The following is a 23754-nucleotide window of genomic DNA, read 5'->3' as shown; positions in this document are numbered from 1 at the left end:
AATTAATTTTATTTCATCAATAAATCATGACATTGAACATGTAAAATAATAGAACCATCTCATAGCAATACGATTGAGCACGAGAAGAATATATTGAAAATGTAAGCATAGGTAGAATTAATTTTATTTTATATAAATAAATCATGACATTGAACATGAAAAATAATAGAAACATCTCATAGGGATACGATCTAGGAATGTAAACGAAAATACTGCACATGAATAGATACTATATGTAATATGATTGAAATGTACCGATGGTTCTATTTACTGAAGCGTTAACAGCAACGACCGCACATATTGGTATATCATAATTTTTTCAAATAAGACGAATGATCAAACATTAGACACGAAAATTCATAAATGCAATTATATATGAACATATATATAATACATATTGATATAGGGATAAATATAGGTAGATTTAAAAAATCTTATAATATAACGGAGGTAGCAGTATGCAGCAGAAGAGAAGCTAAGCAACTTTTCTTACGGAAAAGAAAAATTAAAAGTGAACGAAACTCTGGTTTCACTAGCTCCTAAATTGCTGATGATTTTTTTTTATTTCTGTATGACAGAACTCGGTCACAAAACCAGTTAAGCAGGCTGACATTTACGAGGACATAATTAACGCCAAATAGGCCTATATTAGGCCCACCATCGACTTCATTTTATTTATAGCCCAAAGGCATCATTCCGGCCCATCGAGCTGCTTGCCCGGCGCCGGCTTGACGAAGCGCCTCCAGTACCAGTGCTGCGCCCACACCGCGCCCATGGACTCGATGGGCACCCCCTTCGTCTCCGGCAGGAACACCGCCACGAACGCCGTCATCACCACCACCCACCCGGCGTAGTAGGCGAACGCGCCGTACTTGAATCTGCACAGCATCTCCAGGAACGACTGTGACTGCATGAACGTGAGCGCCGACGCGATGGCGCCGCCCAGCCCCAGCGCCGCCGACCTCACCTCCAGCGGGAAGATCTCGGTGGTGACCACCGACGAGAGCGAGCCCCACGAAACGCTTAGCCCCACCGTGTACATGCACACGAGGAACACCACCGCCACCGCGTACCCTCGCGGCATCGCCCTCCCGCCGTCGGCGCCCAGCTGCGCGCCAAAGATCCACGCCATGGCCACCTGGCACAGGATGAGGACGACGCCACCCACCATGAAGAGGGTGCGCCTGCCGTGGCGGTCGACCACCAGCGCCGCGACGGCGACGGAGGCGATGCTAACGACGTCGGTGATGATGGAGCCCAGGATGGCCTTCTGGCTCGTGAACCCGACGGTGTAGAAGAGGAGCGGCGTGAAGATGCCGACCACGACCGCGCCCGTCATCTCGAAGAACACCGTGATGAGCACCGCCATCACCAGGTGCGGCCGATACTCGCGTCGGAGGAGCCGCCGCAGCGCGCCCGACTCGTACCTCCTGTCCTCCTCCGCGGCGCGGACGATGTCCTTGAGCTCGGCGTCGACGTCGGCGGCTGCCCCGCGGATGCGCCGCAGCGATTCGCGGGCCTCGTCGAGCCTCCCGCGCAGCGCCAGGCTGTTGGGCGTGTCCGGGATGGACGCCGCGCCCACGATGACGACGACGGCCGGGACGATGCCGGCGCCGAGCGAGAGGCGCCAGCCCCACCTCGCGATGGCAGTGGTGCGGTAGTTGATCATGTCGGCCATGAAGAAGCCCAGGTTGGTGAACAAGCCCAAGGACGTCGTGAACGCGCCGCGCCACCGCGCCGGCGCTATCTCCGCGAGGTACACCGGTGCAGCCTGCGACAAACCGAAAGCAACATTGCAACACCATTAACACTCCGTCAAATGGATATGCAAGAATGCATTGAATGGATGGTTACCAAGCTGCTGAAGCCGACGGCGACGCCGAGGAGGATGCGGCCGACGATGAGCATGCTGACGTTGACGGCGGCCAGGTTGAGGAGGGTGCCGGCGAAGAACAGCACGCCGCCGATGAGCATGGAGTTCCTCCTGCCCAGAGTCTTCGTGAGGTGGCCGGCGAGCAGGCTGGCGACCATGCCGGCGAGGTAGAAGGAGGAGACGAAGGCGTTGAGCACCTGGCTGTCGAAGATGCAGTACGCGTCCTGCTTCGCGTTGGCCATCTTCCGCTGGACCTCCGGGAAGAACGCCTCCAGGAACGATTCCATCTGCGTCAACCCGCCTGAAATTCAACATTGAACACAATTTTCTGCTCAGATTACTATGTGTTCTCCTTCCGAAACGTGTGGTTTTAAAAACAAAATAATATGATGCATGATTGATTGTTTTTTTTAGAGAAATGCATAACTGATGTTACGTAACAGTAAATCCCGTAGGAATTCAAACATAGAATTTTGAGGAAAAAATAGGCGTCTAAATGATTCCTAGGAATTGATGGGTTTCAGAGAGACGATGTAATATACTTCTCAAATAAAAAAAAAGAAAAGGTTCATTTTACTCACCCAAACTATTTTATTCAATCACTTAACTCACTAAAGTATTTTAAGCTAATTTATCCTTTAAACTATGGAAGATCGTTCGCTACTCTTAATAACATCTTTCTTTTTTTTTCCCTATATACAACTCATATTTGATGCTACATTTTTTTAGAATCATATAAAGATGGTACTATAATACGAGTTCAAAAATATTCCCAATTTTTTTCAAAAATGTTTGCTTAAACTTTAAAATATTGATACTTAAATCAGTCTTAGGTGCTTCCAACCTATGTAAACAATGATAAAGAAATTCAAAAAATTGTTGAGACATAAGTTGTAATGTATATATCGTTCTACCAAATTTCATTGCAAAACAAGATATGTAAATAGACAAACAAGAAAAGAGAAATATGAATTGTCTTCATTTCTTCAATAGTTCTGGGGTGTAGAATAAGTGAAAAAATAGTTTAGGAGCTTAACTACTCCCTCAAAAAATTTTAAGGGAGCAAAATGGACTTTTTTTTCTTAAAAATAAAATAAAATGTCATTTGAGCTCATGTTCCATTTTTTTTGTGGAATTGAGGCCTAGGAAAACAATCCATGTGAATTTTCTCAATCTTAATCCTAACGTTTCAAACTACTAAGATAATACAGGAAAAGTTCCTAAATATCTTAATGAATACTTCAAAATCCCCCTGGAAGGCCTATGTAACTTCGTCATGGTTAATTATCATGTATATTTCTTCTAGTAGACTTGAACTCCATATACGTACAACAATGTAACATATTATTAATTGATTGTTGGCTGTGTACATGATGTGTAATTTTCTAAGTAAAACATATTATTGATTGCTGTGTCGAAAAGCTTTGGTTTTTAGGTAAACCAACCACATAATAATATGGTACAGTATATAGGATCGTAAAGAGCATTTTCCACCTCAAAAGCTAGCCATTGAGGTGAAGAGTTCCCCACTTATAATCCTAGGTCTATTGCTCCTCCATAATCAATGTGGAACTATTCAACACATTATATCTAGTAAACGACTCTTAGGCCCGAGTGAATAAATGTTTTTCTAGTAATTGATTCTGATTTTTTTTCTAAAGTCTGATTCAGAAGAGAAACACGTAATCACATAATCATGAGCTCTGCTAAACATGGTCTCGAAGCATGTTCATGTACTGTTCGCATGAATTTTGTCTCTTTATCGAAAATCGAGAAACATGGATATTTAGAGCAAGGCTAGGCTATAAGACTACTTATAGTCTTCTTAGAGTAGGTACCATAGAGGTGGTAAGCTGACTCAAAAAAATGTTACTGAGTTGGCAAAAACAAAGAAGGGGAGAGAAGATGGCTAGATGCTTAATTTAAAGCCAGGCTATACAAGAAAAAGTACCACTTACAAGATAAAGAAAAAGATGTGATAGGGTACATAAAGAATATAATATTATTGTCATGATAGAATAAGCTGAAAATTAGAGTCTCTTATTGTATGTGTGAGCTACAAAATTACTTGTGTATAATATGGAATGAAATTGGAGTAGACAACAGATGCTACTATTGATCTTGCTCTTATGGAGCAAGCCTAATAATATAGCCAACAAGCTGGCTATAAGACTCGTTATAGTCTTCTCTTAGTCCACCCATATAATAGTTAGATGTTTATAATTAATACACGATCCGCATGTATCTCATGAAATTTTTTGATTCTTGTGTCAGAGCTGACTATAACCTTATAGTCCGCTTATCCTCTCTCTCCTACTATCTCTCCTCCACCTTAGCATTTAGCCGGCTTATAGCCTGCTATTATACTTGGTCTTAGAAGCCAGCGTGCAGCCATGGAAAGCTACGACCTAACGTGGTCGTATTCTTTAGAAATCCTAATTATTATTCAAATTGACTTATTGCGGCGCGCGGCTGTGGCTGAAGCAATCAAGCACAAGATACGTAGTGGCTCGATCGCGAAGTCGTGAGGTGGTAATGTATTTGTTTTGTGCGAAGCATGTAGTGAATGCAGACAATTGCATTCATCATGTATATATATACTACTAGCATATATATCCACATCAACTCTTACAACCCACATGCATATGCATCATGATCTTGACACTGTAGTGTTGACTAAGCAGAAAAGGAAATTCTCCAAAAAAGAATGCATCTTATCTTTTCATGTATACTTTATCAATAATAGTAGCTAGCTAGCCAGCGGTTCAACTAACCCAAATGAATATATGGGAAAACCTATCGAATATATATTATTACATAATCTAAACAAGGTGAAAAAGAGTCATCACTATCCTGACAAGGTGTAGCAATACAGTCGTACGTATTTGACCATTTGTTTTATGAATAATATATAAAAGTGTGATTTATTTTATTATGACCTTGTTTGATCATTAAGGTAACATTAAGTAAGACGTACTTGCACTGTCTAAAATTCGACACGTCAATATTTAAAGAGGGAGGGGAGTGATAAGCTTTCTTTTTCAAAAGGAGATATAAAATTTATTTATGTGTGCAGATAGTAAAGGTTCAAGTAAAACACAATATAGAAAATAACTGAAATTCAAAAACGAAAGCTACTAAAAATATATTATGAAGAGTCCATATCAAATATATTTGCATATATAGTAATCGATATTATATTGAAAATTATATTAAAAAACCTGATTTATTTATGTACGAATTTTTATTTATAATAACTACGACGTACATAACTTTAGTACTAGCTGTTGTGTGGGATACTCTTGTGGAGTTGTGGTTACTGCATGCCTTTTCTGGTAATCAGATAGATGTCCGGATTCCGGAGTGTAGTAGAAAATGTGCACAACCCCTGAACTTTCAGACCAAACTATGTACTGTTTTTCTTACTTAAAAGGACCGAGCACGCATCGCGCCATCAAAAAGGATTCTGATTTCTGAAGCCACACCACATGCACCATCGCAACACTCAACGGGAAAAAGAGTAAAGGAGTAAATAAAAAATAATTTATAAATAAAAATTTTACATAGTGCTTAAAGGTCAAGGCTTAAAAATAAATTTTGATGAAATAATTCTAAAACTAACTCTAGTTTAGAATTTAAATTTTAGCTTATAAGCAGAAACACGAGCGAAAACGCTAGGTCGGAAAACTGGGCAAGCTCATGCGCGCGATTCCATATCGTCTCCGACTCCGATCCGAGAGAGACCGTGCCAATTAGCCATGCACGAGCACCTAGCAGTGAAGCTCTCAACTTGTTTGCAGAGCACTGACCTGTGATACCGATGTCGTACCCAAGCAAGAGCCCGCCGGCGGCCGCCGTGAGGCAGCTCATCACGACCGTAGGCGTTACCCCGCCGCCGCTGCCGCCGGCAGCGGCGGTGGCGGCCGCTTCACCGTCGGCAACCGCTCCCTCTCCGGCCATAGCTATAGCTAGCTAGTTTCTTGTGTATCCGTCAGTGAGAGGGAGCTCGAGAAGCCACGGCTTTGGATGACAAAACTCAATAAAGACTAATTATTTATAGACTACGGGACAATTGCTTTTCCATTTTCCGTTGAAAAAGGAAAAAAAAAGAATGCGATATACGCTTGTGGTCCAAACAGGGAAGGCGATAGGCGGAGAAGGCGAGCAATCTTGATTTTCTCATCTCTCTTTCATCCAACGGCCGACTGTATTGTCAACGCATATTGGTATCGTAGAGCATTGTACCTCGATTTTCTAGTGTACCAAATTGGACTTGGGAGCCAAATTTTAGTAATTGATAGGGTTGTTAAATATCACCTTCAATCCAACTGCAAGTAGTCGATCTGTTCAAATTGTAAACAAAGATGGTATGATAAGTGTAGTTAGTAATCCAAATTGGTCGTATCTAACTGAAAAAAAATGTGGTCACAAAAAATGATAATTTTATTTCACACTTGACTGTTGGGAAACTAGTTTTACGTGAAATATATAATTGATTCTGCAAATTTCACTCTCCCCTTTCATGTCCATGCTTTGGCTGACAATGTGACGGTCCTTTTGACCTCTTCTCCAGTGACCGTAGTTCATATATTGCTAGGATAGTCGAACTTGACGGAGCTCATGAAGATGGAGCTGTGCTGCTGTAGGCTTTGTACATACAGTGGTAACAATTTGTGGAAGGTTGACCGAGAGAAAGCGAGGGAAGACTATCGTTTCCCGGTGGAACGTATGATCTTTTTTTTTTTAATACCCGAGAGCCTTGTGTGTCGATATATTAGATGGAAGCAACCAATTTTACATCTAGGTCTCCTGCTAGCAATTGGTGCCCAAAGAGGAAAGAATTAATGTACAAATGGCAATGCCAGGCGAAACCAGAAAACTATTAAGCCTAGGACGAAGCTATCATATGTTTAATCATTTTTAGAATTTATATGGTAGATTCATCTAATTTAAGTGAGAATTTAAACCTAGGTCTGGGGTTTAAGCCATATCTACCCTAGGCCTGGTTCAGCCACTGGGCAATGCTAAGATGTTGTGTTAGCTTAAAGAAACAAAACACAATGGAAGGGGAAAAAAGGGGAGGGGGTGGATTGGGTTACGAAGCAAGCGGGTTGGGCATGATGATGCTGAGGTGATTCGTTCCTATCTTGATGTAGAGATCGATGGCATTCATGCTATAAGGGGCCGTGTAAGGACTCCACTAGGGCAAGAGCCATGTCGAAGATATGGACATTTTGTTTCTTCCAAATGTTCCGAGAGACAAGTTTTACTAGTGAGTCAAAATCACGTCGGTAGGAATTGTGGAGTCTCTTACACACCTAAGATTAGGATGTACATGATTCACCATATCTGGCTTAGAGCCACCAAGAGGACACATGGAATCATTGCACAAGCCTTCCCGGTAAGCCAGTCCACCCTCCAACACTAACCATGGAAGGAAAGTCAGGGGAAGAAATTACATTTCGTCGGTGCCGAGGCTCACCAAAGTTCTTTCTAGTAGGAGAAATCTTGCAGCACTAGAAAGTAAGACTAATAAGCTGAACTAGCAATGTAGGTGTGATCACTCGTCCGACACCAAATCAGTTGGTCTTCAACATTCAGTTGTAGAGACCATTTTGATTGTCGGCCATACGAGAAGATGTTGGGATAGGTGCCCCAAAACCTTCAACCCTTCTTTCTATACGATGATATATGGGGGTGTGACAAGGGCATCTCATCTTAGTCAACGTTTTCCTCATTCCCCTTAGGTCGAAGTGTTTGGCCTTTACTTCGGAGTGCCCGATCACGCTTGACTGACCTATCGCATTGTAAAGAGAACAGAGTAAGAAAGAATTCCAAAAAGAGTATACCATAGAAAAACTCTATATAGGACACATCCCCCGATGAATTTAGAAGTAAATTGGATAGTGAGAGCCCCTTGGACATTCTGTGCTGTTGATTTATTAGGGCCTCTACCACCATCCTATCAAGTCAAGTATTGAACCTGCTGGCCTCTATAGCCATGACCATGAGAGGCACAAGGAAAATCCCACATTAGTTATTCACAACATGGTAGTTTCTATCATATATACAAACACGAATATACGTAGTAGCTTAGACCAAATAAATAACAAGAGGACTACAACATGGGATACCATCCAAAGGATGGCATAGTTTATGTTCTCATGACATCATTGTCACATGTCGAACTTCCCGCCTTGTTCTTTTCTTGTGCCTCCCATGTCCCATACCTCTCGCTGTCACATCTACCCACGTCTATCACATGTTGATTGGGCTTGTAGGCTATGCACTAAGGTCAATCTAACTTGATTAAGCCATGCCAAAACAGCTGTGTGTGTCATATGTCACTTGTTTAATCCAGTTCAAAGATAAGGGTACTTTTTCTTAGGTAGATTCCTTCTTGTTCTTTTCTTAAGCGTCAGTAAATGCCTGTCTTTTATGGTGTATTAGATGATAAAGGACAAGGAGGGACTAGAGTACATGCATCAAACTTGGTTTTCATAGGTGTTAGACTTTGAACCTGTATAAGATCAAATATCCAAAGGTATCAGACTAGGGCATTATGGCTAACACATATATGTGTCAAACCTAGTACTCGCAGGTATCAGGCTTGGTACCCCTACATATCAGCTTATACCCATATATAGGTACTAGCTGAAACCCATGTCTATCAATCATATCATACACATGGGTTTTGGATGGTACCTATGGGCAACCATTATACCACACATACGAAGCCAAGTACATGTGGGTACCACTTAGAATTATGTATCGCACAACGTAGCTACACATAATGCTGGCGAGCAACACAATATCTGCACCAACATGTCACCTACCAATAGAAGCTCTAGATGTGGCATTTTTATTGGCTTTCCTGTTCATAGCGCCCTGAGAAGAGGAGCCTATGCCGATCAGTCTCCTCAAACACGATGCCCCTTCTCCTTGCCCTTACTTATATGGGAATCATATCAAGTGTGTCGGTGCTAAGACGTGAGCATGGAGGGAAGCCACGGGAATGACGTTGTACACCACCCTCGTTAACGACATGTGAGTATGGGCAAGGATGAAGAGGAGAGGGAGGATGGGTTGATTGTGAGGAAGAAGACGATGATGTGTGGCGCAAGCGGGTGAGGGAGGGGTGAGTGGAAGATGAGCACAAAGATGGCACTCATTAAGTATCTCGTCCTCAGACATGATTCCGAAGGATAGTATTTCTGGTTTTAAAAATATAGTATGTTTCTTAGTAAATAACATGGAGGTAATTGGTGATGTTTCATATTTTTATTAGATAAGTTTTCTAAGAGATTATGGCATATCATAATTCATAAGTGTACATGACTCGTTTAACCAACATACATCCTCCTTGGTTCTTCACCGGATGGGGCATCAGACCAAAGCTAACAAGCATAATCTAAATACCAATGGGCATTGTACAAAGATGTGCAGTCTAAGACTATGATGGTTAGGCCCAAGTAGACTTGACGGAGCCTAGAGACAAGCATAGGCAGGACGAGTGGCGAGCGGCAAGTAGAAGAGAACTACACACCACGAGCAACAAGTAGAAGGGAACTACACACCATAGAAAATACTCCCTCCGTTTCATAATGTAAGATGTTCAACTTCTTGCTTGCAATGTTTGACCATTTATCTTATTTAAAAATTATAGAAATATTATTTATTTTGCTTGGGACTTACTTTATTATCTAAAGAACGTTAAGCACGACTTGTCATTTTTTATATTTGTACTAAATTTTTGAATAAGATGAATGGTTAAACGTTACAACCAAAAAAATCAAACATCTCATATTATGAAACGGAGGTGTTGTGACGATGTATTCGTTCCTAGTTTTTTTTTTCTTGAATAAAGAAACATGTATCCTTTGTCGAATCATTTTTTTACTCCACATTGTGAATTGTCAGAGTACTATATATGTTTTGCGATGTAAGATTTTCGACTTATGTCAATTATATAGTTTGTATATATGTTTAGATTTATTAGTGTCCATATAAAAGTTTTATAATATGGAACTTAGTTGTAAGTTAACATTCGATGGTCAAATTAACTCCACTGTGTGTGGCGCGTTGCACCACTTGATGGAATACCGGAACACATCAACCTTTTTCTGCCATCTACGACGTCCCAGTTGCCCAGTTGCCCAGTTGCCCGTGACTGATGGCTACCGACGGCGATGGATAACAAGTCGGCACCGGCAGTGCCCGACGTCAGCATCAGGTAGCACAGCACGTCGAGATATATCTCTCATGCTGGCCCGTCTGTCTTCTTGAGCTGCGGCGGCGGCGGCGCCGGCGCCACAGGGGCCGGCTGCTTGACGAAGCGCTTCCAGTACCAGTGCTGCGCCCACACGGCGCCGAGCGACTCGATGGGTACCCCCTTGGTCTCCGGCAGGAAGGCGGCGACGAACGCCGTCATGACGACGACCCAGGCGGCGTTGTAGGCGAAGGCGCCGAACTTGAAGCTGCAGAGCATCTGGAGGAAGGACTGCGTCTGCACGAAGGTGAGGGTGAGCGAGATGGCCTCGCTCATGCTCTGCCCCGCCGACCTCACCTCCAGCGGGAAGATCTCGCTGGGGATGATCCACTTGAGAGGTCCCCACGAGATGCCGAAGCCGGCGTCGTAGAGGCAGACCAGCGCCACCACCGCCACCGCGTACCCGCGCGGCATCGACTTGCCGCCGTCGCTCCCGAGCTGCGCGCCGTACGTCCACGCCATGCCGACCAGGCACACCAGCAGGACGCCGCCGCCGACCATGAACAGCGTGCGCCGCCCGTACCGGTCCACGGTGAGCGCGGCCACGGCGATGGAGGCGAGGCTGACGACGTCGGTGATGATGGAGCCCAGGATGGCCTTCTGGCTCGAGAACCCCACCGTGTAGAAGAGGAGCGGCGTAAAGAGCGTCACCACGATCATGCCCGTCAGCTCGAAGAACACCGGCACGGCGATCGCCATCACCAGGTGGGGCCTGTACTCCCGCCGCACGATGCGCCGGAACGCGCCGGACTGGTGCTGCCGGTCCTCCTCCGCGGCGCGGACGATGTCCTTGAGCTCCACTTCGACGTTCGCGGCGTCCCCGCGGATGCGCCGCAGCGAGGCGCGGGCCTCCTCGAGCTTCCCGCGCAGAACCAGGCTGTTGGGCGTGTCCGGGATGAACGCCGCGCCCACCAGGATGACGGCGGCCGGGATGATGGCGACGCCCAGCGACAGCCGCCACCCCCACACCGGGATGGTGTTGGCGCGGTAGTTCACCAGGTCGGCCACGAACATCCCCACGTTGAGGAAGAAGTGGAAGATGCTCGTGAACGCCCCGCGCCACCGCGCCGGAGCGATCTCCGCCAAGTACACCGGCGCTGACTGCAACATTAATTACAGCGGAAAACGCCATTAAAACGCAAGCCCTACGGCCATACTAGAGGCACACGTACGTGGCATTTCCATGGCGGCATTTGCCTGCTCGTGTCGTGTCACGCACCTGGTTGGTGAAGCCGACGGCGAAGCCGAGGAGGACGCGGCCGACGACGAGCATGGCGATGTTGACCGCAGCGCAGTTGAGGATGGCGCCGACGAAGAAGAGCGATGCGCCGATGAGCATGGAGTTCCTCCGGCCCACCTTCCTGGTGACGTGGCCGGCGATCAGGCAGGCGAACACGCCGGCGAGGTAGAGCGAGGAGACGAAGGTGGTGAGCACCTGGCTGTCGAAGATGCAGTACGCGTCCTGCTCGGCGTTGTTCATCTTCGCCCAGATATCTGGGAAGAACGCCTCCAGGAACGACTGCATCTGCGTCAGTCCACCTGAAAATATTTCGACATTGCGAATGAAATTAAACCGATTGATTATCAAATGACTAAGAAAAAATATTCAAACTCTTTAAATCGTTTTTACGTAATGGTTTTTACTTTATATGAGTGCTTAAAACCAAGTGGTTCTGGTCAACTAAGATGACATAAATATAACCATCGGTTATTTAAGTATAGATCAGGATGAGGATGATGTTATTAAGCCATATTTAAAACGCATGAGTTCTTACATGTTTTATATAGGAAACATTTTAATTTCCTCGATTTTTCTTTGAAAAACCTCAGCCTAAATGACTACTCGTTGGTTATTTAGTTGGTTGATTGCTTTTCGGTTGCATAGAAAAACCCATTCCATTCGAAAAAAACAAAGAATTCTAAGAGAAGCAAAGATGATGTAACATAACTTGTCTAACACAATTTATTTTTTTAGAGCTATGTCAGTTTATGTGTTTTTTATTATTATCCTTAAAATGATACCCTGATGTTTTATATTTTTTGGTGTAATAACTTAGTGCGTTTTTGATGCACCAAAATTTTATCCGAAAATTGAATTTCGTAACTCGAAATATTTGAGACCATAAAATTTCCCTTAATTTATATTACTCCATACTACATCAAAGACAAAAAAAAAGTTAATCTCAGGACACCTAGATTGATTATTTTTTGTTCACTTATTATTAGTTCTCTTGTAAACACTATATTATCTCAAGCTGTAAAATATCTTGAACTATGTTCGTGGCAGGCAGGTGCACACGTTCGAATGTGCCCTTCAGAAAACATGAGCTTGCATCAGCAGGGGAGAACGCGTTGCGTATCAAACACCGTGAGATGACCGAAAACTTTTCTTAAAACCATCACATTGAAAGATACCTAAATAAAACATTAAATATACATAAACATTAAAACTAATTATACAGTTATGAGAGAAATCATTTGACGAATTTTTTGAGTTTAATTACTACATAATTAGCTATATAAATGTTACAGTAACCAACATATGCTAATGACAGATTAATTAGACTAAAAAAATTTGTTTCGCGATTTTCAGGCAAAATCTAAAATTATTTTATAATTAGACTATGTTTAATACGTAAAATATGTGATGGGCGTCGATGTAATCCCTCTTCTAATTTTTTTTTTCCAATCCAACGGGGCCTTGTGAATAGCTCGAGATCATGACGGTTCGCATATTCTACGTCGCGTCCAGAGCAGTCTCTGTCCACGATCCATTCGTGCTGTACCGTTGACTAACTAATGCCTTTCGAAAATATAAGTAGATTTTCTTGTGGAAAAGAAAACACAAGTGTAAACAAAATTCCTCTGCTTTCGCTAGCATGGATCGTGACGTCTATGTGTTGCATTGTTTTCTCAAGTGTTCTTTCTTTTCGAAAGAAAAATATGTTAGGAGGTATGTGTTTGTGTTCTTTTGTTTTCATCTTTGATGAAAAAAGAAAGATTATCTATTTTAATAGTATTTAATAGTATAAAACATGAAATTAACTATTATAAAATTGAAAGTCTACTCTACAGACACGAGATGATTTTTTTTTTTAAAAAAACATCTGCGTAAAAGCGGAGGAATAATATAGGACAAAAGAACACAACCTATCCGCAGATAATCGTTTGAAAGAGAAACATGGTTGTGTGGTTGTGTTCTTTTGAGATAAATTATTTATCGGATTTTGTTCGTATGTTTTCTAAACTGCTAAATAGTGTATTTTTTTAAAAAAAAACTTCTATCTTAAAGTTTATTATCTCATTTTTAGAGTATTTTTTAAAATTTAATAGTATTTGATTTCATTGTTTATACTATTTAAGTATAAAAAATCAGATAATGGAACTTGTCCTTTGCCATGTGCATATGCACCACCCCTGCATGATTAACCACTAATAACAGTCATTACCTAATGAGCAAGTGCGGTCTACGGTGGAGTACATCTCAGCAACAAAATGTCCTTTTTTTCTCAACTCAGATATATTCCCCCGTCATCTTCCTCTAAAAAATTGATGGATCGTGAATATTTGACTTTTATGATATTTATTCGATAGGTACGGAGAAATGAACTAGCTATTAAGACCGTCTTAAAGTAGGTGTTAAAAGAAACTACGTATAGATTTTTCCTAACATAACGTACTAATACATTTGTCTAAAATATAAGCACTTTTATGTTACTTAACAGAGATTAAGGTTAAGAAAAAATAATACTCCTTAATAAATGTGAAATAGATGAAAGTGGAAGGATAAATGAGGATAAAATAAGAAGAACTTTTAAATGAAAATAATTGATGGGACAATTAGCACTGTGATTAGTGTTAAAAGCACTTATAATATACTATGATTTAAATTATAGAAATAATTATATTTTAGAATAGATAGAGTATTTAAAAGCTGAGATATTATGAAGTACTCTATTATCCATATTCGACCGTAATTCGTAAGACAAAAAAGAACAGAAAAAACTCGGCCGCAAATGCAAGATATTCTGAAGCACTCTACTAGCCATATTATTCGTTTTATCTGGAAGAATTGGCAGCTTGCCAAGTTGCCCCCAAGAAGTGGCAAACAAGATCCAAGTGACCAGGAGACAAGGCGCAGTATCTCCATGCCGATCAAACGTGAAGCCTGACACGATCAACTTATCAAGTACTCCTACTAACTCAACTGGATATCAGAGGATATCTCGATCGGAAGGGCCAAAAAAAAAAGGAAAACGGGAAACGGAAGCTGCGTAAAAAAGCTTCTTTCACTTTGCAAAACCCTCATACGGCTTTGTTTTACTATCTCGATCGATAGGATTCACGTCTTCAATTTCTTCCCTTTTCGATGATTCCTGGTGCATGGCTTTGTTTCCGGTAGATGTTTACAATGGGTTGGGTCTGTCTAGCCGGCTTTCTGGGATGGAGAAACAGCTCACAGATGTTGAGCTTAAACTAAACAATTGATTACTCAAGCAAAGCTGTGGCCTCACCTCACCTCACCTCACACATGAACAAGCAAAGAAATCGGCGAAGATCGATCGAGCTAGAGGGACTCGACGTGACCAAAGCGTGCCACAGATCAGGGGAAGGGTTTTGCCTCCGATCGAGTAATTCGGCTGAGGACTGACCTGTGATGCTGATGTCGTAGCCGAAAATGAGGCCCCCGGAGGCCGCCATGAGGCAGCTCATCACCACGGTGAACGTTATCTCGCTGCTGTAGCCTGACGCCACGCCGGCGCCGGCGGCGTCCTCCGCCGCTGCCACCGCTCCCCGTCCGGCCATCTCGGTCAGCAGGAGATCACAAATGAGAGAGCCTGCTTAGTTTGACCTGGAGGGCCGCACAGCTCAACGCGAGTGATCGACCTCTAATAGGCTATTAGTGTACGTTGCTGGTTGGACAAGGGATTCGGCACCCATGTGGTACGGTACTTATATAGAGGCGGAGTCAAGCACCCTTAATCAGTCCCAACTGGAGAAGGGGTATCATTTGAGTTTTCCAGCGAAAAATACAAACTGTATATTTTCAAATAAAAAATAATTTATTAATAAAAAAAGTTTATACATATGTGTGTGTTTTCTTAGTGATTTAAAAGCAAGACTAAAAAATAAACTATAACAAAAAAATCTCCAAAATCAACTTTAAATTTAAAGTTAAAAGTTTAAATTGTGGTTTATAAGTATAAATAGAAGTAAGAAGATAAGGCTGGAAGCCAAAGAATTGTTTTTCTCTTTTTTTTTTGTTCTTTCTTAATTTGATCCAGCTAGCAGCCGACTATGCTACACCCATCGTTGACAAACTAAAACAGCGATAGGCTTTGGGTATTCTGCTTGATTCATTAACCAAGTTGCCCTGTTATATCCCCATGATTTGAGAGATGAACCCTTGCAATTAATGCTTCTCCAACGACATAAAAAGAGTTCAAAACACAGAAGAAACCCTTGCAATTAATGATTGTCCAAAGACATAAAAAATATTTCTGCAGTAAGCAAATGATTTTCATTATTAATCGTCTACAAAGAAAACCACGTCGTCATTGTTAGCGATACAATTGCATGAATGAGATTATCTTAGAGTAAAAGAATGGATAAGACTACGTTGCAACAGACGGCCAAGTCATACAATTCCAGTTGTTGCACAAACAATACTGTGAAGTTTGCATCATCCACACGTTCAACAGTCTAAACAGAAGAGTTTTCACACTGAGTAAAATCAGACCTGGTGCAGACCTGACGTGAACCTCGATGACATAATGCCCAGAACTATGATAAATCAATCTTGGATGGACAAGTTCTGATATAGCTTACTGTAATTTGTTATTTCCAGAGCCTACATGCAGTAATGTAGCTTATCTTGTTAAGCTGAGCACATGCATTCTTCTCCCTAAGAAGAAGGAATGAATAAACTCAGCACATGACTGTGCGACTGAGCGACCATGAGACTGAGTTTGGCTGCTGCTAAAGGGCGACAAAAGGACAAAATCCTGCGGTGATTTTCAATTGCTGAGCCCATACAAGTCTGACATTTCCACATCTCTGGATACTCCACCGCAGAAATCAATATCACCCCTATTTTTCCGTTTTTGCTTATGCTTATATGCCAAATTTTTAATTTTTAATTAGAAGTTGATTTTAGAAGTTTTTTTACCAAAATTTATTTTTCAACATTAGTTTTTAGGTCACTAAGAATACGTTCATAAACGTTTTATTAACAAATTATTTTTCGTTTGCAAATATGCCGTCCCAAACCATCAGCCCCTAGTTTTCTGCAGCATTGTTCTTGGAATGAATCTAGTCAGAAAGATATTTCCAAGGATATTCAACTTGCACAGTAAGTGCAGTGAACTGACCAGCAACAGGTAACAGCCACACAAATGACACACACGAGGCTATCCGCAGGATTTAATACATTTTTGCAGTATGAAGTGGAGAGTACAAAATCAACACAAAGTTAAGACCGAGTTGCATTTTTCGTTTTCATGATTGACGAATTCTGCCCTTTTTTTATTCAATGTCAACCCTTTCAGGATAACGCTGATTGCCTCCAAGTGACAACTGTCAGTAAACTACAATTGATAGCCGAAAGAAAGTGTCCATTATGCTCACTGTATTCATCCTAAAGATCTTCATGGATCAGCTGACCAGCGTTGATATCTGCCAAAGTACATGCCAACCTTCAAAAACATTCCGAATCGAAGATATTTCAGAAAGGCTGAACTGAAACATAGATCAGTCTCTCTATGCAGAGATTGATTGGTGATGAGACATGTGATTTCAGCCAGGATCTATCTATGTGATTTTCCTAGTTCAAATTCTAACTTGATACTAGATTATCATTCCAATTCCAAGTTCTATACAGACCTTGTCAATCATAGGTAGAAAAATCAACTGAAATTCCAACATCCTTACGTTATCTTCAGCCACCTGTTATCATAGGTATACAAATGTTAACAATATATCCACTTGAGCTTTCTCCAATTGTACGTCTCTACTTCTGATACACAGTTTAAACATTGAAACTCCTTGAAATCTTGTGTCAAATCCGCACACTGGTTTTGGGGATAATCAAGTTCTGAGACCACAGGACATACGCCTGTCAGATAAAGCAGAGCATACTTTAAAGGAGAAAAGTAGCTCACCGCACATTCATTGATATTTCAGCTAGCTATTTTAAGATAAGGACTCAAATCGCAAAACATTTAGTCAGGTTCATTATATATTCCAGATTGAAATATTTACCTCTCCTGATTATTTTCAAATTTTTCAGTGTTTAAACTTTGCTCCTATGAAACACACGTAGCATTCCTTCGTGCTTTTTCACATTTATCATCTGATATCAATAAAGATCCTTTTATCTAGAAATATATATCTTTCACGTGTGTTTGTTATAAAAGTTAAACGAATTCAATATAGTGGAAAAATGACTAACCTTACAGATCTTAGCAGCCATAGATCAACTCAACTCAAACACACTGGATGACAACACAAAAATACACGATATTTATTAACAATGTCCAGCCCAAGCCTAATACCTAAGGCTTTTGATTGATGACCACTCCTCCTCAATTAACATAGCAACTAACTACGGATCTATGACTTCACACCATCCTTTTCCTCCATGTCTACACTATACATTATTACGATGGTTAAAATTATGTCACTCCTATCGGGTTGTCGGGTTACGGACTCCAATAGTAACACCATCCCCTATTATCTAATATAACTTTAAGTCCAACTGTAACCAAATAGAACTAGTGCATAATATATTTGCCACATATTCTAACAGTGTTTTTACATATGAATACGAAAACTTTTCTTCGATGGTGCCTATTCTAACAATGTTTTTACATATGATATACACTATGCAATAATTAGCTATTACTTATTCGAAGCAATACCGGAAAAAAGACCCCATAAATAACATTTGGCATGTGATGACTAGTTTTTTCACATACTTATCCAACTTTATGCAACGGAATATACTAGCATCATGAGCTCCCAACCGTGGTTAACTAAATAACATGACTATATAAGGATAACTCCTCTAAGATTGACTTATATTTCACCACTTTCTCCTATCAAAGACTTCAAAATTGCGTTAATAGTCTTTGTCTTCTGCTATCTACACATCTCTTCAATCTTGCCCTGTAATCGGTGTCACCACATGTATTCATGTGTCATTCATTGACAACGGTTTAACAGTGGGATTGCATTATAGCTGCCTCTAGCTTATATGTATTTTAATTAGTTTTCTTATATCCACCTAGCCGTGATTTGTAATTCACCGTTGTTTGATTTGCAAACTATAATTATTTTTTCTTTACAAACTTACCTTAAAACGAAGAAGACGAGTAGCAATTTTATCTCGTAGGTGCGGTTAAGGGCTTGTTTAGTTCGCGCAAATTTTTGGATGTGTGTCAAATCGGATATTTGACTGAATATTAGAAGACTATTCGGTGACTAATTAAAAACTAATTATATAGGGTGCCACGAGATGAACTTTTAAGCCTAATTAATTTATTATTGGCATATACGATTTACTTAGTATTTATGGTTAATCATGGATTAATTGGGCTCAAAAGATTCGTCTCGCAAGTTCATTCCAAACTATATAATTAGTTATTGTTTAACTATATTTAATACATGTGCGCGAAGATTTGACGGGACTAAACAAATCCTAACTGAATTAGCTGGCTATCCAGCAACAACGCCGCTACGACCTTACCCGCCTTTCACCGCTTTCCCCGATCGAAGCGCAAGAAAAAAAAAAAAGGGAAAAAAAGGCCTCACGCGGCCTACACATCTCTGCGGTATTCCACCGTAATCGGCGGCCGCCTCGAGCATTCGGGTGCCATCCAAAACCGAACGCGATGGCGAGAACGGCGCGGCTGCTGGCGGCGGAGGACCCGCCGGCCGCGGAGAGGTCCCGCCCCGCGGCGGGTTCCGGGCTCCGCTCCCTCTCCAGCGCCGCCTCCGGGCTGTGGGACCGGCTGTCGGTCATGGGCAGCGGCGCCTCCAAGCTCGAGAAGGCCCTCGGCGATCACTTCCCCGAGGGCGAGCGCTACTTCGGGCTCGAGAACTTCGGCAACACCTGCTACTGCAACAGCGTCCTGCAGGTAGCTCCGCTCCCCTGCTCGCGGCTGATCCCATTGGGCGTAACCGCGCATTCTGGAAGGTCCATATCTTATTATTGATTTGCCGGTGGCGGTGGTTTTGGTGGTTGCTCTAAGTATCAGATTATGTTGATTAGGCAAGGGCTAGACACTGAATTTCTGTTTGTGCGGTTCATGGGAGGCATGGTCATTGATGATAGATTCATAGATATGGTGGCAATCAGCTACATGTCATGTTGCAATCCAACGCTCATTAATCATGTGAAGCAACCTATTGCGCAGGTTGTCTGTAGTAATATCGAATTACATGAAAGTAGTATTCTGAAACCGTTGATGGTGTTGTATTGATTATTTTTTTGTGATAAATGGGTCATAGTTGGTAAGGGTGTGTGTGCAATCTTTAGATTGTGCTATAAACAACCCATTCGTAGTACAATTTTTACAGGCTCGTATTGTGCTATAAACAACCCATTCATGATTCTTGTGAAGTTTGAATTGAAACTTTCCTCAGAAGCATTTCAGGGTCCTCTTTGATTTGTGAATATGTCATCGATTTTATATGTTTGGTCTGTTCTAGTAGTAACTTTTGAACAAAGTATCCTGGAATATAAAACAGTGGTGTGATCAGTATTCTGCCTATTGGATATACTTCCCGACCTTCTAAATTGTATGATTTTTGCAGAAACTTTCCAGACAGGAATTTCTTATAGTATTGTTTCAAGTCATAGTTAATACCCTTGAATAATCATCACAAATCGTCCATCTATCCATTTATTCAGCATAAATGAACAAAGCTTCCTTCAAAAAAAAAAAAAAGAACAAAGCTGCATGGCCTACGCCAGGCTAAACCTGGTAGTGAACTAGTGATAATCGTGGCTTTGGATTTACCTTGTCGGTTACATCACAATGTTTTTTTTCAGATTGAATGATTGATGATTTGTGGTGCTATTGAACAATTTAGCCTTTCAGGTGGATATATTTTTTATTAATAGAAACTTTTTATACCTCAAAAAATATTATGACAGCTTAATATCAATAATGTTTTCTCCCTCGTCCTAAAAATCTGTTTAGGCCCTTTGGAGGGTGTTTAGTAGTCAGTGACAGCCTAATAATTAATTGTTTGTTTGTTATGGAAGGTTATGATTCTTATTTTTAAGACGCTACTACACTTGTACCTTGTTTAGCTTTCTTGATACATGAGCGGTAATAAAAAGGAATGCAATGTATTCTCTCTGTTTCAAAAATTAGGTTTTGTTTCGTAGTTCCAATTGGACGTAATAATGTAAGTCATGTTCTTATCATGGATCATTTGGTCATAGCTTGCTAAAATAACTTTAATTAGAAGTAACTGTCACTTTGCTGTGGGTCTAAAAAAACTGCACTTCTTTTTCAGGCACTTTATCATTGCGTTCCTTTTCGGGAGCAATTGCTGGAATATTATGCAACCTACAGAAATAAAGAAGACACTGAGGATAATTTGATGACCTGTTTGGCTGATCTTTTTGCACAGGTGACAGGAGTATAAACAACCTCATTATTAGCTGACATATTACTGCATTTCTTATATTATTTCTTTCAAACTGAATATAAGTCGTCCTAGAATATGCTTTTCCCATTACTGCTACATATAGGTCGTCCTAGAATATGCATGGTAAGATATTCTTAATTTTGATAATCAATATGTGAAGAATATTATATATTTTATATATAAATTGGTTACTAATACCAGATTCGTTATGAAATATGTATTTATAAGGCATGGAACTTTGTTATTTTATAACAACAAATGGTAATGGATTTTCGATTAGAATTGTATTTTGGAACCATAACATTGTTCAAATACCACTTGTATTTTGGTAAGGGAGTGCTAAGTGTTTTGCTATCCATGGTTAATGAAAGTCTCTTCCAGTGTGAAACAAGAGAATGATTATGTGTTTTAAGCAGTTGCTCCAATATTTGTTCTCTTCAGAAGATTTCCTATGCTCTTGCTTATGCAATCTTTTTACATATATATTCTGTACAGTCTAAGTAGCACTGTTGTTCTCATTGCCTCCGTTCTCAGCATTACAAGGTGCTTGCTGACAACTTTGTTCTGCTTTCTATACATTTGACTAATTTGATAGCTGAAGGTGTGATAAACCTTTATCTATGACTATGCTCACAATATCGAACATCATGTAGAGTTGGAATTTGAAAGCACGCAATAAACCTTTTATAGGATCTTACATTAATGATCGCAACTGCTCCTGATGAGTTTGCAAATGTAGCTGGTGTCTCCAACAGATTGGTGATATATTTTTTGCAGATTACCCTGGCAAAGAAAAGGACTGGTGCTCTTGCACCAAAACGTTTTGTTCAAAGGGTGAGGAAACAGAACGAATTGTTCAGAAGTTATATGCACCAGGTAATCTGCAGATTTGTTTACACTAGCACTGCGTCATGAAATCTGTGGATTTTCTTACACTAGGGAAAAGGACTAGTGTTCTTGAATCAGGTGACCTTATTGGCGCAGATTATTGCCACGACACATGGCATTTATACTTTCTCGTAAAATTGAATATTGCATGGCATGATCTCTTGGGTTGAACACCCTATTGTTTTGTAATGGAGAATGGTTATCATTTATCAAGAGGAGTCCTTTTCCATTGATGTAACCAACCTTTAAAGTTTTCCAATATTTTTCAACTCTATTTCTCTGTGTTTTTCTCATGTTGTATAAAGTACTTGTCCTCCCTGCTAACCTGGAATCCTTCTAAAGAAGGATGGACTGTTTTGTTGTTCTGTCTCTGCTTGTTTACATTTGGCGACGTAAAAGAGTCACCCTTCACAACTCATATCCATTTTCATTATATATTGTAGGATGCCCATGAATTCTGGAGTTTCTTATTGAATGAGATTGTTGATATTCTGGAAGAAGATTGTAGAACAGCAAATAGTTCTCCTGAGACCACAACCCCTGAAGAGGTTTCAAATGGGGCAGTCAATGCTTTACCAAATGGAGCCAGAGAAGGACCATTAGTTACATTGGTACACAGGATTTTTCAGGTGATAAAAGCATTGAAAATAAGACTTGAGGTCTTCCCCCAAGTATTTTGTCGATAGTCATCCGTTTTCCCTGTGCAGGGCATTTTGACCAATGAAACCAAATGCCTAACGTGTGAGACTGTCACAGCAAAGGATGAGATATTTATTGATTTGAGCATTGACATTGAACAGAATAGTTCACTTACAAGCTGTCTGAAGAACTTCTTTTCCACTGAGATATTAAATGGCGATGATAAGTTCTTCTGTGACAAATGCTGCAGGTAACAATACTAAATGCCATTTTAATCCCCAAGTTTTGCCTCTTTATTGGCGGCAAAAGAAGAGGCCTTGTGACATTTTTAAGTTCATCAAATGCTATGGACTAGCTGCCATAAATGTAGGCAATGTAATAAATTGATTCAGACAGGTATGTTAAGAGGAGCTTGCCGGCTTGTCAACCTTTTTTTAGGTGGGCTGCTGGATTGTGAACCTTGTGGTTTGTTAGATAGAAAAAATGCATTGGAAACCACCTTGTGGGAGGGGATGTACTTTGCTTGCTTAGATTTCATATCTTCACTGTAACAGCTACTGAAATCAAAATGTTGGTTACACGATCAGTTTGCAAGAAGCACAGAAGAGAATGAAGATAAAGAAGGCACCGCACATATTGGTGATCCACTTGAAGCGCTTCAAGTACGTCGAGCAGCTTAGTCGGCACAAGAAGCTGTCCTACCGAGTGGTATATCCCCTGGAGCTGAAGCTGGGTAGCATCTCTGAAGACGCTGACTGCGAGTACTCGCTCTTTGCCGTCGTAGTCCACGTCGGGAGCAGCCCCAACCATGGGCACTACGTAAGCCAAATTAAAAGCCATGGTAACTGGTTGTTTTTCGACGATGACACCGTCCAGATCAGCGAGGAATCCACCCTGCAGACATTCTATGGCTCTTCACGGGAACATTGTGGCAACACGGATCATGGCTACATCTTGTTCTATGAGCGCCTTGGTGGGAAGAGCTAGGAACGAGAACTTGGCATTTCTCCACCTGTTCCCTTCCCTTGGATCTGATGGGATTACAGGTGTGTTATTTGGCCTGTTATCTCCATTGAGGTTCAGTATAATCGACGGGTGGTGGTACCGTGGGCTGAGGTAGTTTGATGCACCGGAAGGATGGGAACCCTGATTTTATGTGTGTAAATAATAGTTTCTTATACCGCAGTTTATTCATTTATTAATAAAGACCTCTTACAGAGAATATGTACATTAACAAATATACAAATATATACATATGACAACGTTTCTAGGGAGACGAAAGGTAATCTTGCTGATGAGATTCTCTATTTCTTTGTTAAGGTGTTCGGGAACATATGATGTACATATAAGTTTTGGGTGAACATGCTATCTACCCCAACTAATAATGCAACTAAAAGTTATAGAAAAAAAAGTTATACATGCA

The 23754-nt window shown here is 41.1% G+C and overlaps 3 protein-coding genes across 4 annotated transcripts; 1 reads left to right on the top strand and 2 right to left on the bottom strand.

Annotated features, from left to right (window-relative positions):
• Positions 1-412: 412 nt before the first annotated feature.
• Positions 413-5849, bottom strand: LOC102702723 (sugar transport protein MST1-like). Of its 2 annotated transcripts, XM_040521161.1 has the most exons (4): positions 5683-5849; positions 1855-2174; positions 968-1771; positions 413-878 (listed from the first exon to the last, which is right to left on the bottom strand). In XM_040521161.1, the coding sequence occupies exons 1-4, from the start codon at positions 5831-5833 to the stop codon at positions 672-674; spliced, it is 1482 nt and encodes a 493-aa protein (XP_040377095.1). In that variant the 5' UTR covers positions 5834-5849; the 3' UTR covers positions 413-671. The 2 variants fall into 2 exon arrangements, with proteins under 2 accessions (XP_040377095.1, XP_015689138.2); XM_015833652.2 differs by having other exon boundaries at positions 413-1771.
• Positions 5850-9764: 3915 nt separating this feature from the next.
• Positions 9765-15052, bottom strand: LOC102710276 (sugar transport protein MST1-like). The gene is made up of 3 exons (XM_040521498.1): positions 14795-15052; positions 11362-11681; positions 9765-11243 (listed from the first exon to the last, which is right to left on the bottom strand). The coding sequence occupies exons 1-3, from the start codon at positions 14946-14948 to the stop codon at positions 10134-10136; spliced, it is 1584 nt and encodes a 527-aa protein (XP_040377432.1). The 5' UTR covers positions 14949-15052; the 3' UTR covers positions 9765-10133.
• Positions 15053-18920: 3868 nt separating this feature from the next.
• On the top strand, positions 18921-23673 carry LOC102702443 (ubiquitin carboxyl-terminal hydrolase 4-like). The gene is made up of 6 exons (XM_006647344.3): positions 18921-19279; positions 20670-20786; positions 21582-21680; positions 22136-22321; positions 22400-22581; positions 22919-23673. Exons 1-6 carry the CDS (start codon positions 19034-19036, stop codon positions 23316-23318), a joined length of 1230 nt encoding a protein of 409 aa, XP_006647407.2. The 5' UTR covers positions 18921-19033; the 3' UTR covers positions 23319-23673.
• Positions 23674-23754: the final 81 nt, after the last annotated feature.

Source organism: Oryza brachyantha, chromosome 2 (genome assembly GCF_000231095.2).
Source record: "Oryza brachyantha chromosome 2, ObraRS2, whole genome shotgun sequence".
Classification (NCBI taxonomy): domain Eukaryota; kingdom Viridiplantae; phylum Streptophyta; class Magnoliopsida; order Poales; family Poaceae; genus Oryza; species Oryza brachyantha.
This window is presented reverse-complemented; position numbering and strand designations above follow the sequence as displayed.

Coding starts and splice junctions, on each gene's coding strand:
- LOC102702723 (XM_015833652.2), bottom strand. CDS start 5,833: ATGGCCGGAGAGGGAGCGGTTGCCGACGGTGAAGCGGCCGCCACCGCC. Junction 2,175..5,682: donor GTACGACATCGGTATCACAG/GTCAGTGCTCTG, acceptor GTTGAATTTCAG/GCGGGTTGACGCAGATGGAA. Junction 1,772..1,854: donor CCGTCGGCTTCAGCAGCTTG/GTAACCATCCAT, acceptor GGTTTGTCGCAG/GCTGCACCGGTGTACCTCGC.
- LOC102710276 (XM_040521498.1), bottom strand. CDS start 14,948: ATGGCCGGACGGGGAGCGGTGGCAGCGGCGGAGGACGCCGCCGGCGCC. Junction 11,682..14,794: donor CTACGACATCAGCATCACAG/GTCAGTCCTCAG, acceptor AAATATTTTCAG/GTGGACTGACGCAGATGCAG. Junction 11,244..11,361: donor CCGTCGGCTTCACCAACCAG/GTGCGTGACACG, acceptor TTAATGTTGCAG/TCAGCGCCGGTGTACTTGGC.
- LOC102702443 (XM_006647344.3), top strand. CDS start 19,034: ATGGCGAGAACGGCGCGGCTGCTGGCGGCGGAGGACCCGCCGGCCGCG. Junction 19,280..20,669: donor ACTGCAACAGCGTCCTGCAG/GTAGCTCCGCTC, acceptor CTTCTTTTTCAG/GCACTTTATCATTGCGTTCC. Junction 21,681..22,135: donor TCAGAAGTTATATGCACCAG/GTAATCTGCAGA, acceptor TATATATTGTAG/GATGCCCATGAATTCTGGAG.